Source organism: Trichosurus vulpecula, chromosome 2, assembly GCF_011100635.1.
Source record: "Trichosurus vulpecula isolate mTriVul1 chromosome 2, mTriVul1.pri, whole genome shotgun sequence".
NCBI classification, from domain to species: Eukaryota; Metazoa; Chordata; class Mammalia; order Diprotodontia; family Phalangeridae; genus Trichosurus; species Trichosurus vulpecula.
Genome location: NC_050574.1, coordinates 354,030,712 through 354,044,575, shown reverse-complemented (window position 1 = coordinate 354,044,575; position 13,864 = coordinate 354,030,712). Strand labels below are relative to the sequence as shown.

The 13,864-nt window shown below is 37.8% G+C and overlaps 1 protein-coding gene across 5 annotated transcripts in view; it reads left to right on the top strand.

The window, feature by feature from the left end:
- BBX (BBX high mobility group box domain containing) overlaps positions 1 to 13,864 on the top strand; it is a 268,119-nt gene that overhangs the window by 107,920 nt on the left and 146,335 nt on the right. For all 5 annotated transcript variants that reach the window (XM_036745759.1, XM_036745760.1, XM_036745757.1 and 2 more), the window contains exon 2: positions 10,976 to 11,143. In XM_036745759.1, the coding sequence (XP_036601654.1) occupies positions 10,985 to 11,143 (159 nt within the window). In that variant the 5' untranslated portion in view covers positions 10,976 to 10,984. The remainder of the gene's footprint in view (positions 1 to 10,975; positions 11,144 to 13,864) is intronic.

Below are 13,864 nucleotides of genomic sequence, written 5' to 3'. Positions count from 1 at the left end.
GATTTACCATTTTAGGACAGAGAACAGTAGTGTTAAGAAGAAGCAATCCGAACTAATGAAGATGGTTGATTTTGATGGCGGGTTGTGATTGTTTTGAGGGATTTTCTCTTTAATGGGAACCGTTAGAGTACAAATAAACAGGTTTCTTTTAATTTGTAACATCTTTTGTCCTTATGAAATTTGTAAAGCAAAAATGACTTTACAGCTAAATATATTTATCAAATGTTAAGTATGTATAGGTGGCATATAAGTAAGTGCCATGTATTGAATGAGTATTTGGAAGCTCTAGGACTGAGGTTGAAGAAATAAAAGGGAAAAAAAATCAGACAGATGGAGAAGAGAGAAATGGGCAATGGAGTGTATTATGATGATGTGAAAAATGAGTGAATAGAAGGTCTTTGAAGGCAGAGATGATTTCCTTTTTATCTTTGTCCTCACCCCAAAGATAGTACTTTGTACACAGCAGGCATTTAATAAATGCTTATTGGATTGAAGTGAAATTTTTAAAAAGGGCAAAGTAAGAGGAGGAATGATAAATTTGGTAAAATAGGCTCAAAGTTTGAAAAATCTTTCATTACTAGAATTTTTATTTTATAGTTGTTAGATACTGAAAATCAACCCAGAGAAAGAAATATCACACAATGTCCATGTGTATTTCAGATAACTTAAGTCTTTTTTTTACCTGCCGAGATGGTGCCTCTCATTTCTTGCATCAAGCGTCCAGTGTGTCTACTGTTTCAGGCACAGCATCAAAGGGAGAAGTTTGTCTGGGTTGTTGTTGTTAATTAAGTTTTCTCAGTTGTGTCTGACTCTTTGTGACCCCATTTGGGTTTTTCTTGGCAAAGATACTGGAGTGGTTTGTCATTTTTTTCTCTAGCTCATTTTACAGATATGGAAACTGAGGCAAACAGCATTAAGTGTCTTGTCTAGGTTCACATAACTAGCAAATGTCTGAAACTGGATTTGAACTCACAGCACTCTATCCACTGTGCCATTTAGGCAACACATAAAAAAGTATAATGCAGAGACCCTAAGGAAAGCTTAGAAAGAGAAGAAAGGGCTTTTGGAACAGGTCACCAAATTGTCTAATCTTCATTTTCAGTATGTATCATTATTCATACATGTTGTAAAAGGGAGGCCACAAGATCTGTTCCTTTTGATTTTTAGAATTTAAGCAGATGTCACAGAAGTGTGTACATGTGCATGTTTTCTTTCCAGCCACTTCCACTCCTTTTTTGTTTTTTCTTTTGGTCCAGACAACAGTCATTGTAGGCAGGTCTCCCATTATGCACTCTCCATCCATGCATCTCTTCAGTCTGATCCAATCTGTGTGTATGTAGCATGTGCATTTAGAGAGTTGCTTAAGGCAGTGAGGGTTTATGACTTGTGTGTGGTCATATAACTAATATGTATCTGAAAGACAGGACTTGAACCCTATGTCTTACTTGTTTGTCCTTCATTTTTTTTATTTTTGAGGGAAGAAGGCAGGGCAATTGGGGTTACCTGACTTGCCCAAGGTCACACAGGTAGTAAGTGTGTCAAGTGTCTGAGGCCCTATTTGAACTCAGGTCCTCCTGACTCCAGGGCCTGTGCTGTACTTACTGCTCCACCTAGCTGCCCCTTGCCCTTCATTTTCAAAGAGGAACAATGACATCACAGGTGATATCTTGACTCAAGTAAATTGTATTTAAGTGAGGCAGAGTTGTGCATAGTAGTCCGCCTCTCTCCTCCTGAGTCATAGAAATCCAATGGCGAGACAGAAGGCAGGCCAACTGGTGATGGCCCACGATGCAGCGGATGACCTTGGTGTCTTTGATCCCTGACCAGATGGTAAGTGCTCCACACAGTGCTTCAGCTACTTTCAATTGTTCTCATCCACCCATTCTATTGGGGAAAGTTCTCACATGCTTGGGGTAGACATCCCCCTAACTCAGCCACGGGTGTCAGGCCTCAACTTGATCTTATCTTGATCTTATCAATCTTGATTTCATCAGCCTTTCTACTGAGATTTACTGGGGTGTCACTGCTGCACATATTACAGCTTCTTGGAGCCATAGGTGAGAGTTAAGTGAAGAAGGACACCAAAGGTTGTTGGGCAGCCCTGAAAAGGGCTTGGCAAGCCCTCACTCTAGAGGTAGTAGTCTTTCCTGGATACCTCATGCACCTCTAGTAGTAACTGAGGTGGAACTTTTTTTTACTGTTTTCTCTTTTAGAATCCTAAAGTAATCAAGTGCTTATGATTAAATCTTGAAAGGTGCAAAGCCCCAGGCCCACGCACTTTTGCTAACTAGGTGTGAAGCCCCAGGTCCACACCCTTTTACTGATTAGGTGTGAAGCTTTCAGTCCCTAAGAAGGGTATATAAAGCCAGAGGTTGCATTTTGTTTGGTGCTCTCCTTCATTGGAAGAGTATTGTGTGATTTGACCAGAGGAGACTCTAGGCAGCCAGTGGACCTCCCCCGGCCTTAGATGTTGGTGCATCTCTGTCTGGTAAATGTGTATTTCTTTGGTCAGACAGCCAGAGGCCTGTCTGTTGATAATTGTGTGTTTGCTCTGTTTGTATAATCTGTATTTGTAATTTCTGTTTGTATTGGTTCTGAAGTTCAGGGTGCTGGCTTTTCCCCCTGAACTAAGTGAATGATATATGTGTGTTTGATTAAAGTGATATTGTTAACCCCTTAAAGTTGCTTTCCTTAGAAAAGCAGATCAAAGAACCTGTGCTAGCGGCCCTCCTGTGTGTTGGTCTTGTGTTGGTCTTTCACCTCCACAGCAGCTGCTAGCAACATGTTGTTACAACACCCCATGTCTTACCTACTCCAAGACCAGCCTTCCTTCCTTTCTAGAAAAGTTGACCACAGGAATGATGGATTTGTGGCTTTCAACTGTTCGGTGATGTTTAGCAAAATGGCTTTGTGATCTGTAAGTGTTGTATCATCAAGGCACTGTGCTAGGTACTAGGGTTAAAAATGAAAAAGAATATTGTCACTTTCCTTAAAAAAGCACAGGTTCTTCTGGAAGGCTCTATGTGTACGTATTTATGTGGGTGCAAAATAAACATGTAGTGGGTGAGGGACCCATTAGCAGATGAGAGTGCCAAGAAAGGCCCCTCGTGTCAAGTGATATCAAGAGAACTTTGAGGGAAACTAGGGATTCCAACAACGGGAAGTGAAAGTGGAATAGAACATTTCAGGCTTGATGGATGACAACTTGTGAAACACATGGAGATGGAAAGCACAGAGAGAGGAGAATGATTTTTATGTGAGGAATGATAAGAAGTATGGTTGGGCTAGACCAAGGAGCATATGGAGGAGAGGCTGAGAAGATAGGTTATGATCAGGTTGTAAAGGTATTTAAAGGCCAAACTGAGGAGTTGCCGTTCGATTCTTTGGAGCCACTAGAGTTTGTTGAACATTGGACTGGTACAATCAGATCTTTGCTTTAGAAATATCATTTTAGTAACTGTGGTGAATGGATTGGAAGGCGAGAAACTTGAGGCAGGGAGACCATTTGTGAAGATATTGTTGCAATACAGATAGAGACTAGAGTAGGATTGTGCCTCGTGAATGGAAAGAAGGGTATGACCACAAGAGATGTTATGGAGTTAGAATTGACAATAATAATAGCTGGAATTTATATAGCACTTTTACAAATGTTATCCCATTATATCCTCACAACAACCCTGCGAGGTAGGTGCTATTATTATCCTCATTTTACAGAAAAGGAAACTGAGGTAGGCAGGTTAAGTGACTTGCCCTAGGGCATATAACTTCTAAGCATCTAAGGCAAGATTTAAACACAGATCTTCCTGACTCCAGGTCCAATGTACTATATACTGTTTGTATATGGAGGATGAGGGAGGAAGGAGGAGTCCTTGCTCTCGTTGACACTTCCACTTCTTCTTCTACAGTCTCTTATCCTTTGAGATTCACTCTCCAAATGTTTCAGTCTACCTGATGGAAATTGCCACCACTTCAAACTAGCATCCTGTATCTCTCCTCCCTTCCACAGCCAAACTCCTAAGGAAAAGCTGTCTACGCTCCTTATCTTTACTCACTTCCCAGTCCTTTGCAGCCCAGTTTCCAACCTCGTGACTCGGCTGATACTACTGTCTCCAGAGTAGGCAACAATCTCTTCATTGCCAAATCCAATGGTCATTTTTCATGGTGCCCATACAGGGGAGAACATGTAGGCAGAATGTGGTTTATAGAGTCAGAGGCTACAGAGAAGTCAGGAAAGATAAAGACTGAGAAGAAGCTATGGAATTTGGCAAATAAATAAACTTTACCAGGCCTTGGATTATTCTCCCACTTATAGAAAATGGGACCTCAACCCACCTTCCTCATGCCACAGCCACCAACCTTGGAACTAGGTTGTCAGTGTTCTTCCTAAAATATGCCTTACAAATCAGATACTCCAGATGTCTGTTCAGGAAAAAGCATGGTATGATCGATACTTCTTAATTTGGATCCTGTGACTCTCTTAATGAAGTCTAAGTTTTTATACTGTTAATTTGTATTGAACTTGTGGTGCACTAAAACCTTTAAATCTTTTCTGCATGAATTATTATCTAGTTATGCCTCCATTTTCAATCCTTTAGTTTGTGCAGTTGAATTTTTAAACCTATGTGCAAGACTTTACATTTATCTCTACTAAATTTCATACTACCATTTTTGAAGTGGACAGCTTACATGAAACAAATAGACATGAAACAGAGAACCATAAAAAGCAGTGTTCAATAAAATGCTAAATTGAATATCATAATGTGCCAAAATATACATCATAGCTATTTAAAGCTCTGAGTATTCGGGAAGGGAAAAGTATCTCGGTTGACTGAAGCAAGGTTGTGTAGATGTAAGGCTTGAAGCACTTGGGAGTATTTGGATAAGCAGAGAAGAGAAATGAAGGTGCTCCATTCAGGGAGTAAAGAATGAATAAACGTATGAAGATGGGAGTGAATATTTTGTGGGTGAAGGATAAGTAAGCTTGGCCTGACAAAAGAAAAGGATCCTTGTTAGGGAGAGGTAACAAATGAGTTTAAATAAATAATTGGGGGCCAGATTACATAGGACGTGGTACAGTAGCTGTCTTGCCTGGTTCAGTTGACGTATTCATTGAAGGAGTGCCTTTTATACTGTGATGCACAAAATGGTAGTAGAACTCCTTCAAGCAGAGAATGCTGTTTCTTTTTTTTCCTCCTCCTTCTCTTCCTGCCCCTTCCCCCTCCTTCTCTCTGCTCCCTCCTCCCTTTTCCTTTCTTCTTCTCTTTGTATACCTACCACCTAGCACAGTACTTTGCAATATTTGTCAAACTGAATTTGAATTGCTGAGGCTTAATAACGTTAGATAATGATAATCCATTTGGCAAGGGAATTAATTATCATGTGGAAAGACTGACTTGTAGAAAGGAAAGAAAGAAGTCACCTTTTCATTAATTTAAGAAGGGAAACATGGGGACTCATGTGCGACTAAATGAAATTTTGGGGCAAGATAAAATGTTTGTGGGCTCCTGAATACCCGTAGGAGTGTACTGGATGCAAGGTATCCTGGACTTTACATTGATTCCTTTATGTAAATTAATTATAATTTCCTCGCAACGCCCATGTTTTCTTTGCACTGTATTCTCTTTCTGTTTCCGTACCTGTAATGATATCATAGAGCAGCAATCTACTATCAGCATTGTGTTCGTCTTCCAAGGCTTAAATATCAATTTCTGTAGTTTTCGACTTCAAAAATAAGTATTCCTTAGTGACGTAAGACTGTAGGAGTGGGCTGCTAGTACAAATGCATTCTTCTCTGAACAGTGGGTGCCTCATTAGTATTCATGAGAAGACTCTTGATAGCATCTTAACCCAGCTAAGGTTTCAGCTGGGAGCTGCCCCTGTACAATCCAGAGCTGTTGGCTAGCACTCTTTGCCTGAATAGTAGGGCTGAATTGCATGTGAAAGGAGAACATCACTTCACTGAATGAGAAATTTTTCATCTATGCTATCTCTAGTTTGGAAGTCATTAGAATTACAATAAGTAATAATATTTAGCACTTGCCAGGGCATTTATCTCCAGGGAGCTGTATAGTTAGTCTAATTGAATTGTGCTGCTATATATCATGAGATAAGAGGACTTGCTTCCCCACTCTGGGTCACCAATACTTCATTTTTCTGACATCTCAGTGTCCACATTCTGTTGTCTCATGACAGGACGTAGTCCTGCAAACCCTTTATTCTGTAAGCTTTGGAGCGATGAATACTATTGGCATGTTTTCCAAGGTATTGGTTCTAGGAGATGCTTTTACCTACTTCATGTCATTATGATATAATACAAGGATATAATACAATATAAAAAAATTACCTAGCACCTGATGTGTGTCGAGTGTTCTACTAGGGATGGAGAAGGTATTAAGTGCATAAGGCATGCTCCCTTATCTTTTACTAGACTGAAAACTCATCACTAGAAGGTAAGCTGCTCAAGAGTAGGGATTGTTTCACTTTTTTGTTTCTGTATTTCCACTGCCTAGAACAGTGCCTGGCATATTGTGGATCCTTGAATCTGTTACTTATTTGACCCTCACCCTTAAGGAGCTAGTATTCTAGCAGCGGAATAAGACGGTCACAGATAAATAGGCTATACAATATTTATCTGATGAAGACATTCAAGGGTTTTAAAACTAAGTACTGTCAGGGTACAAAATCTGGGCTGGCAGGTCATAGATGGGAAGGATCAGAGAAGGCTTCCAGGAGACTGAGCAAAGTGCAAAGTAATGAACTCCAGGAAAGTCAAAAAAATCTATGAACTTTATATGGCAAAGGATAAACAGCCAAAAATGCTATGTTCTCATGGTCACTCTGGATCTGCAGCCTCAAAGAAAACCTTTTTAAACTAGGTCATTCTCAGCTAAACCCAAGGCTTGTTTTAAGTATCGTCAGGTTAGGCAGTTATAGTGTGTAAGTTTTTGGGGTGGAGTGGAGTGAGGGATTCTTGGTGCTGGATGGTCTGAGTTCCCTTCCACCAAAAAAATTCCTTTTTCATCTGTTGATTGATGCCTCAAATTCCCCAGGAATTGATAAGCAAGTGCTTATTGGAGTAGTGGCACATTTTATTACATTTACAGGGATTTGCAAATGGCTGATATTCTATCATTTTCTGAGAGCACCTTGATGATAGGGAAGGCACTGGGAACCAGAAGGTGGGAGAAAGCACAGAAAAGGGAACTTGGGAGCTCCAAAGAAAAACTTAATACGTTTGCTCAGAGGCCTTTCCTGAATGTACTGGCGTTAAGGAAAGAAAAACCTATCGAGTCCACTTTGCCAAGCCATGATAGCCATGAAGATCACATCCTATTGTTACACTAGAGACATCTATGCCGTAATTTTGAAAAAATATTGTACTGAAGTAGGAAATAGGTATTGCTTAGGAGACATAGTGCTTCCTTTCATTTTTGTTCTTTCTTTCTTATTGTGTTGCTTTTTTTCAATTTCTTCCTAGGGAAGGCATATTTTGTATTTGAATAGCACAATTAAGTACCGTTATTCATTGCTCATTACTAAATTGACTTCTGCAAATACATTCTCCAGTAAAATGAATATTTCATTTTTAATATAGTATAGAAGAATACACATATAGAATCACAGATTTACAGCTGGAAGAGAGCTCAGAGGCCATCCAAGCGAATCCTCTGTGGATGAGGAATTTGAGGCTCCGAGAGATGAATTTAGTTGCTTGTGGACACACAGGTAGGAAGTAGCAGAGCTAGAATTTAAACGGATATTCTTTGAAACCAAATCTAGTTCTGTTTGCATTGCAACATACTGATTTACCTTACTTTAAAAACGATAATTATAAAACTCATTTTTTTGCACAGGGAAATGAAGACAGTAAAGTATTTGATAAGTAATTATAATTGACAATAACTCAGTGTCATTATTTGATAAGAGCAATCAAAGCAATCAGGGCTTAAAACGTGCTTTATAATGCATTATTCATTTGATAGATCACAACTCTCAATTCTGAGTCTTTACCTTTGAATGCCTAAACAATGCAATTGTGAAGCACCACTGCTAAAGTTGACTGATCACCAATAACGCATGGTGGAAGGATTATTTCAGAGATATGCTTTAATGTATGTGAAATTACTGTATAGGTAGAAACATGGCCCATTTAAGTAAACAGATAACTTCATTTACTTTACACACTTAGCTCAGTCAGCCACTTCTCAAGTGTAAGAAATCATATTTGAAAATGTTATTTTTGTAGGACAAGTATAACAAAGTTATATCTGTTTCTTCAAAAATGCAGTGTTAGACTTCAAAATTTTTTCTCTTGTCTTTACACATACCATTCTTCTTTCCAACTTTTTTATTATTCATTTTCCTTTCTACTTCTGAATTATCTTCACATGTTCCTCTGTGTGTGTGTGAGAGAGAGAGACAGAAACAGAGACAAAGAAACAGAGGAAGGCTATAGATAAAATCTAGCCTCAGACACTTACTAGCTGTGTGATATTGGGCAAGTCACTTAACCTGTCCATCTTGGTTTCCTCTTCTGTAAAATGGGGATAATGATAGCATCTTACCTCCCAGGGTTGTTTTGAGGATAAAATGGCATAATATTTTTAAAGCGCTTTGTAAACCTTAAAACCCTTCTTCTATTTCCCTTAGTTTCCTCAACTGCAAAATGGGGATAATATTTGTAAAGTACTTACTTAGCACCGTGCCTGGTGCATAATAGGTATTATATAAATACTAACTGTTGTTACTAGCAGCATGCCATGAGGAAATGTTGACCTTAAGTTGCCATTGGGCCTTACAGATTGATGTAGGAAGCTGGTAGATGGGAATACATGGCTCTGGCTCTGTGAGAAGTCAAGACTAGAGAAGCACATTTGATAGTCTTATGCGTACAGATGACCATTGAAGTGATGGGAGTTAACGAGATGACTGAATGGAGAAAAGAGAAGAGGACTAAGGACAGAACATTAGGTGATACTTGTGGTTAAAGAGTGGAAAAGTATGAGGATCCAGAAGAGAAAGAGCAGATAACCGGAGAGAATTGTAAGAGTTCAGTATCACAGAAGCCAAATGGAGAAGGCAGTTCCGATGGTGTTGAGTAGGATTTTGACATTGGGGATGTATACGTTTGGTTGGAAAGGTATTCCACACATAGGGCAAAGAATGGACAAAAGCATGGAGTCAGAAAAGAAAATGTATTGAGAGGACTCAGTGTATTGGAAGTTTAGTGTGCCTGGATTATGTTATGTAAAGGGAAAATAATGTAGAATAAGGCAGGAAAAAATGGAATTTGGGGCCAAATTAAGGAGGGTCTTGATTGTTAAACTAAGGAGTATGAATTTTATTCAGTGTCCATTGAATATATTTGAGGAAGAAAATAATAAGATAAGAGTTCTGCTTTGGGAAAATTGATTGGATCAGTGGTATATAGAGGGCGGGATAATGGCAAGACTCTGAAGGGATTAGGATACCTAAAGACCCTGAATTAGGTGAATGGTAACAGAAAGGATGGGTCCTAGAAATACAGGAGAGTCAATAGGGTTCAACAGCTGATTAGACATGGGAAGAGAGAGAGAGTTTGGGGGTATGAAAGATATATCTGTTAACAGAGACAGGAAAGGTCAGGAAAAGAGCAAGAAGCTTGGGAAACTTATCTAGTATATATTACCCTTTAATTTTATTCTAAAACTAAACTAGGAATCGCAATGTTCAATTCTAGTTAACGATAACAACACCAAGAATACATTTGCTCTGAACATCAGTAGGTTAAAGAAAAAGTCAGCATTGCTTTATAGATGGGATAGATTCCTGAAAATGTAAAAAGCATATTTTTATATATTTAATCATTTTCTTCCAGTGTAGTATGTGATTTCCCAAGCCTGGTACTTCAGTGTATTCTTGATATCATACTTATAGTAATTCGCTACCTAGGTAGAAATAGTTCCGAAAGAGTCTTGGACTGTTTTGTTCTCATAACAATAATCCCCAACAAATCCTAGCAGACTTTGGCCCATCACACGTCAAAGATATCTGTGGAAAGAATGATGTCTGCATATTTTTATTTGGCAACTTGGAGTGTAAACTAAAACTCCACTGCCCAACACATAATAGAAATTATGCTTGAAAATTACACTTAACTTTCTAACTTTTTCATCAAGGAGCAACCTGCTTTTTTTTATCAGTGTTTGTTTGTGGGTATTTGATAGCTTTATCAAATATCCCAGTCAGTGTGGAGAAAGTGGGTAGAATGGAATGCTTCCTCTCATGTCATTGCTAGAGGTATTCAGCAGAAGTTATGCGTATGGAGATAGTTTTCAGACAAACCCAAGGAGCAATGATTTGCCTTCTAAGTAATGATGTTAGCACTCTTTTAAAGAGTCCATTGGCCCGTTTTCAGGTTGGTAATTTTTTAAAAATAGATCTATATTGAAGTCATGCTTGATTAATTCATAACAAAGATTCTCAATAACTATTATTACCTTATTAGATTATTTGTAATGTTGACTCACTTGCAATCAGTTCTTTGGGGATCTTTTCTTTTTCAGAGCTGATAAATTTTGTGAGACAACAAACTCACAGGAATGTACTATATTAATTATAATTCAGTTCATGGGCTATGAAAATCAGATTGCAAATATTTATCAGGGAGTCACTTTACTTTATTAACAAAGTGGATATATATCAGTGAGTATACACAAAGCAAGCTTGCCTTGCTTGTCATTTTTGAAACATCATGTTTGTTAGTAAGTTCTGAAGTTACCCAGTAGAAGAAAGGAAATGTGTATTAGCTTAATTTGGCCGAGTAGATAGGGGTTTTATTGTGACCTTTGGTTTTATTTAATCCAATAAACCCCTGAGTGGGTAGATTAGTTTATTTAGTCATTAGAATATTAATTGGCTTAAAGTTCAAGTGACTAAACTAATTGAATCAAATTTTCTTTTGATTGTTCCCCCTCCCCCCAATCCCTTGCTATAGGTCACAGTAATGAAAGGCAGTAATAGAAATAATCATTCAGCAGAAGGGGAAGGAACTGGAAAACGACCAAAGAGGAAGTGTCTTCAGTGGCATCCATTACTAGCAAAGAAGCTTCCTGACTTTTCTGAAGAGGAGGAAGAGGAAGAGGAAGAAGAAGATATTGATAAGGTAATTCTGTCATTTAATGAAGATACTAGAGATTTAGTGAGTTGATAATAGAAACACTTTAAAAATGTGCTGTGTGTAATGGAAAAGTGACGATAAACTCTTGCTTTGCTCCGACTCATGAAGCGTCTTCAGAATATTGAAGGAATATATACGTAGAAAACAACAACTACAAAACATTAGTAACCAACTAAGCAAAACACTTATATGGGGGAAAAATACCAATGTCCAGAGACACTTATGACGTATTCCAGAACCAAAGAGACATGGCCCTGAAATTTTTTTGTATTAGAGCTTTCTGCTCCTTTGTATATGTAACATAGGAACTATGTCCCCTTGTGTTGTCTTAATGTATAGACGTGGCTTGTAAGTAGCATGGAATCTGGCCACATTTGTGGAAAGGAAGAGAACCAGGGTCCATTCCTATAGCACCAGAAAATGAGCTTGAGAGACAGGCAAGCCTCAAGAGTACTTTGAGGCTGTTGACTCTTTCCTCTAGTCTATAAGAGGGTCAAGAGACTAGAATTATATTTCTGTGTTCCTACTCTAATATCTCAGATAAATGGATGAATTTTAGGAATTCAGAAAGCAAACAACTTCTGTGGTCTTTCTTAAGACAAAGACTAGCCTCATAGCTTATGCTCACTATCTTAGCCCCTCCCCACTAAACTGTGAAATTTACACAAAAACTGTCACAGATAGGAAATTGCGAGTAAATCCATTTAAATCCAAGCAAAACAGAAATCAGAGAAGTTATATAAATAAAAAAATAACACAAAATATACAAGTATGAATGTGCTCTTTAGATGAGAGTGAGATAAGATCCCAAGCTTAAACCAAGAAAGAAGACCTGATCTCACTCAAAGAATTGTCTCTCTGAAGGTTTTTAATGGAAGCAAGCTGGAAATCACTGACATGTATTCCCTGTAAATATGTGCACCTTTCAGAGTCTTTTCCTCCCTATTCCTGGAATATACTCTGTCCCCGTCTTTCTCTCCTTAGGAACCTTTGACTATGACTCTGATCCTTACCAAGGGATGCAACATTTCCTCAGGATTCTCTCCACCAATTAGTCATATTTCCTTTTCTTATACCAGTAGCATATGCTAACTGCCCCAGGCTGTATAGAATCCTAGTCACATGTAAATTCAATGAAATTCTACAGTTATTGACTCAATATGCAGAGTGCTGTATGCATATTTGCCAGTTAATTAAATGTAGAAATATGGAATATTTGAAATTGTGTTTTAAACATAAGCACATAATACATACCATCCAAGATTAATTAAGACAACGACCTATTCAGCAGAGGCATCAAGGAATATCGTATGAATGAGCATGATTATGTTCCTATATAAGGACGTTAGGAATTAGAGATACATGACAAAGTTTCTTTTAGCAACTCATTTATAGACCAATTTTCCTATGCACCAACCCTTCTTAAAATAATTTTCATGTTTACCCTATACCAACTCTTAAGAGTAGCAAATTAGATCCTTAGATTTATTATTTACCATATCCAATAATTTGTCAATTTATTTGTTATAAAATTACAACTTTTAATTTTTGTAGGCTTGCCCCCCACCCTCCCTTTCCATTCTGGTATTCTGGGATTTGACGAAGATGTTTTCACTCTTTCATTATTTAAAAATTCTTTGTCATATTTAATCATGTACTCTCTTAGCTTGCTTCTTTGTAGACAGAAGCCCAGCATATTTTCTCTTCTCTATTCTAGAGGATCTTCCATCTCCTTGTTTTCCTTTTGATTTTGTCCATCTTGTCTTTCTTAAAAAAATGAGATATTCCAAGTACACCATAATTTTATCTAAGATTAAGATCTTTGTTTTGTTTTTTTACATACTTCTTGATAATTCTGGACAATCTATAGGCCCTTTGAAAAGGATATTGGGTTTATACTTTTAAGGAAGGACTCCTAAATCCCTTTTTTCATTGATGAATGTATTTTTTTTGTTTCCTTAAGTTTAAACATAATTTACCATTTTTCTTCCCTGTCACATAGCCTTTGTGAAGTTTTTCACAAATTTCACTCATTCATCAACTATATTAAGTGCCTATTATATGTGAGACATTATGCTTGATGCTGGCTGTGTTAAAAAAGAAATATAAGATGTGCTCTCAGCCCTCCAGAGTCTTCTGGACCAATTATGCAAACAACTAATTACAATGTAAGGCTGTATATAAATGAGATGAATTATTTGAAAGGTAAATGTTTGTAGATAGTCAAAAGGAGAAGGAATTATGGTACACAGGATCATAGGTCTAAAACTAGACCTTAGAGGCCATCTAGTTCAGCCTGAGGCCCAGGAGATAAAGTGACCTACTCAAGGTATCACACTGATATCAGAGGTAGGATTTGCTGGAACTCTCGACTGCAGATCCGTTGGCTTGATGTATCTGACTATAGTGGTTATGAAAGGTTTCATAGAAGAGGTAGAATCTGAGAACAGCTTTGAAGAAAGACTTTGAAAGTCAGAGATAGGAGAGGGCATTTTAGACTTTTAAAAAATGGCATAAATAAACAGAGAGAAGGGTGAGCATAAAATTATATTCAGGGTTGTGAAGTAAACTAATATGGGTGGAATGGAAGGTTCATATGGCAGAATAGTTATATGTAAAACAGGACAGGAAAGTTGGAGGTAGATTTGTTTATTGTTATTTTATTTTCAGTTCTGAATTTTCTTCCTCTTGCCACCCATTGAGAAA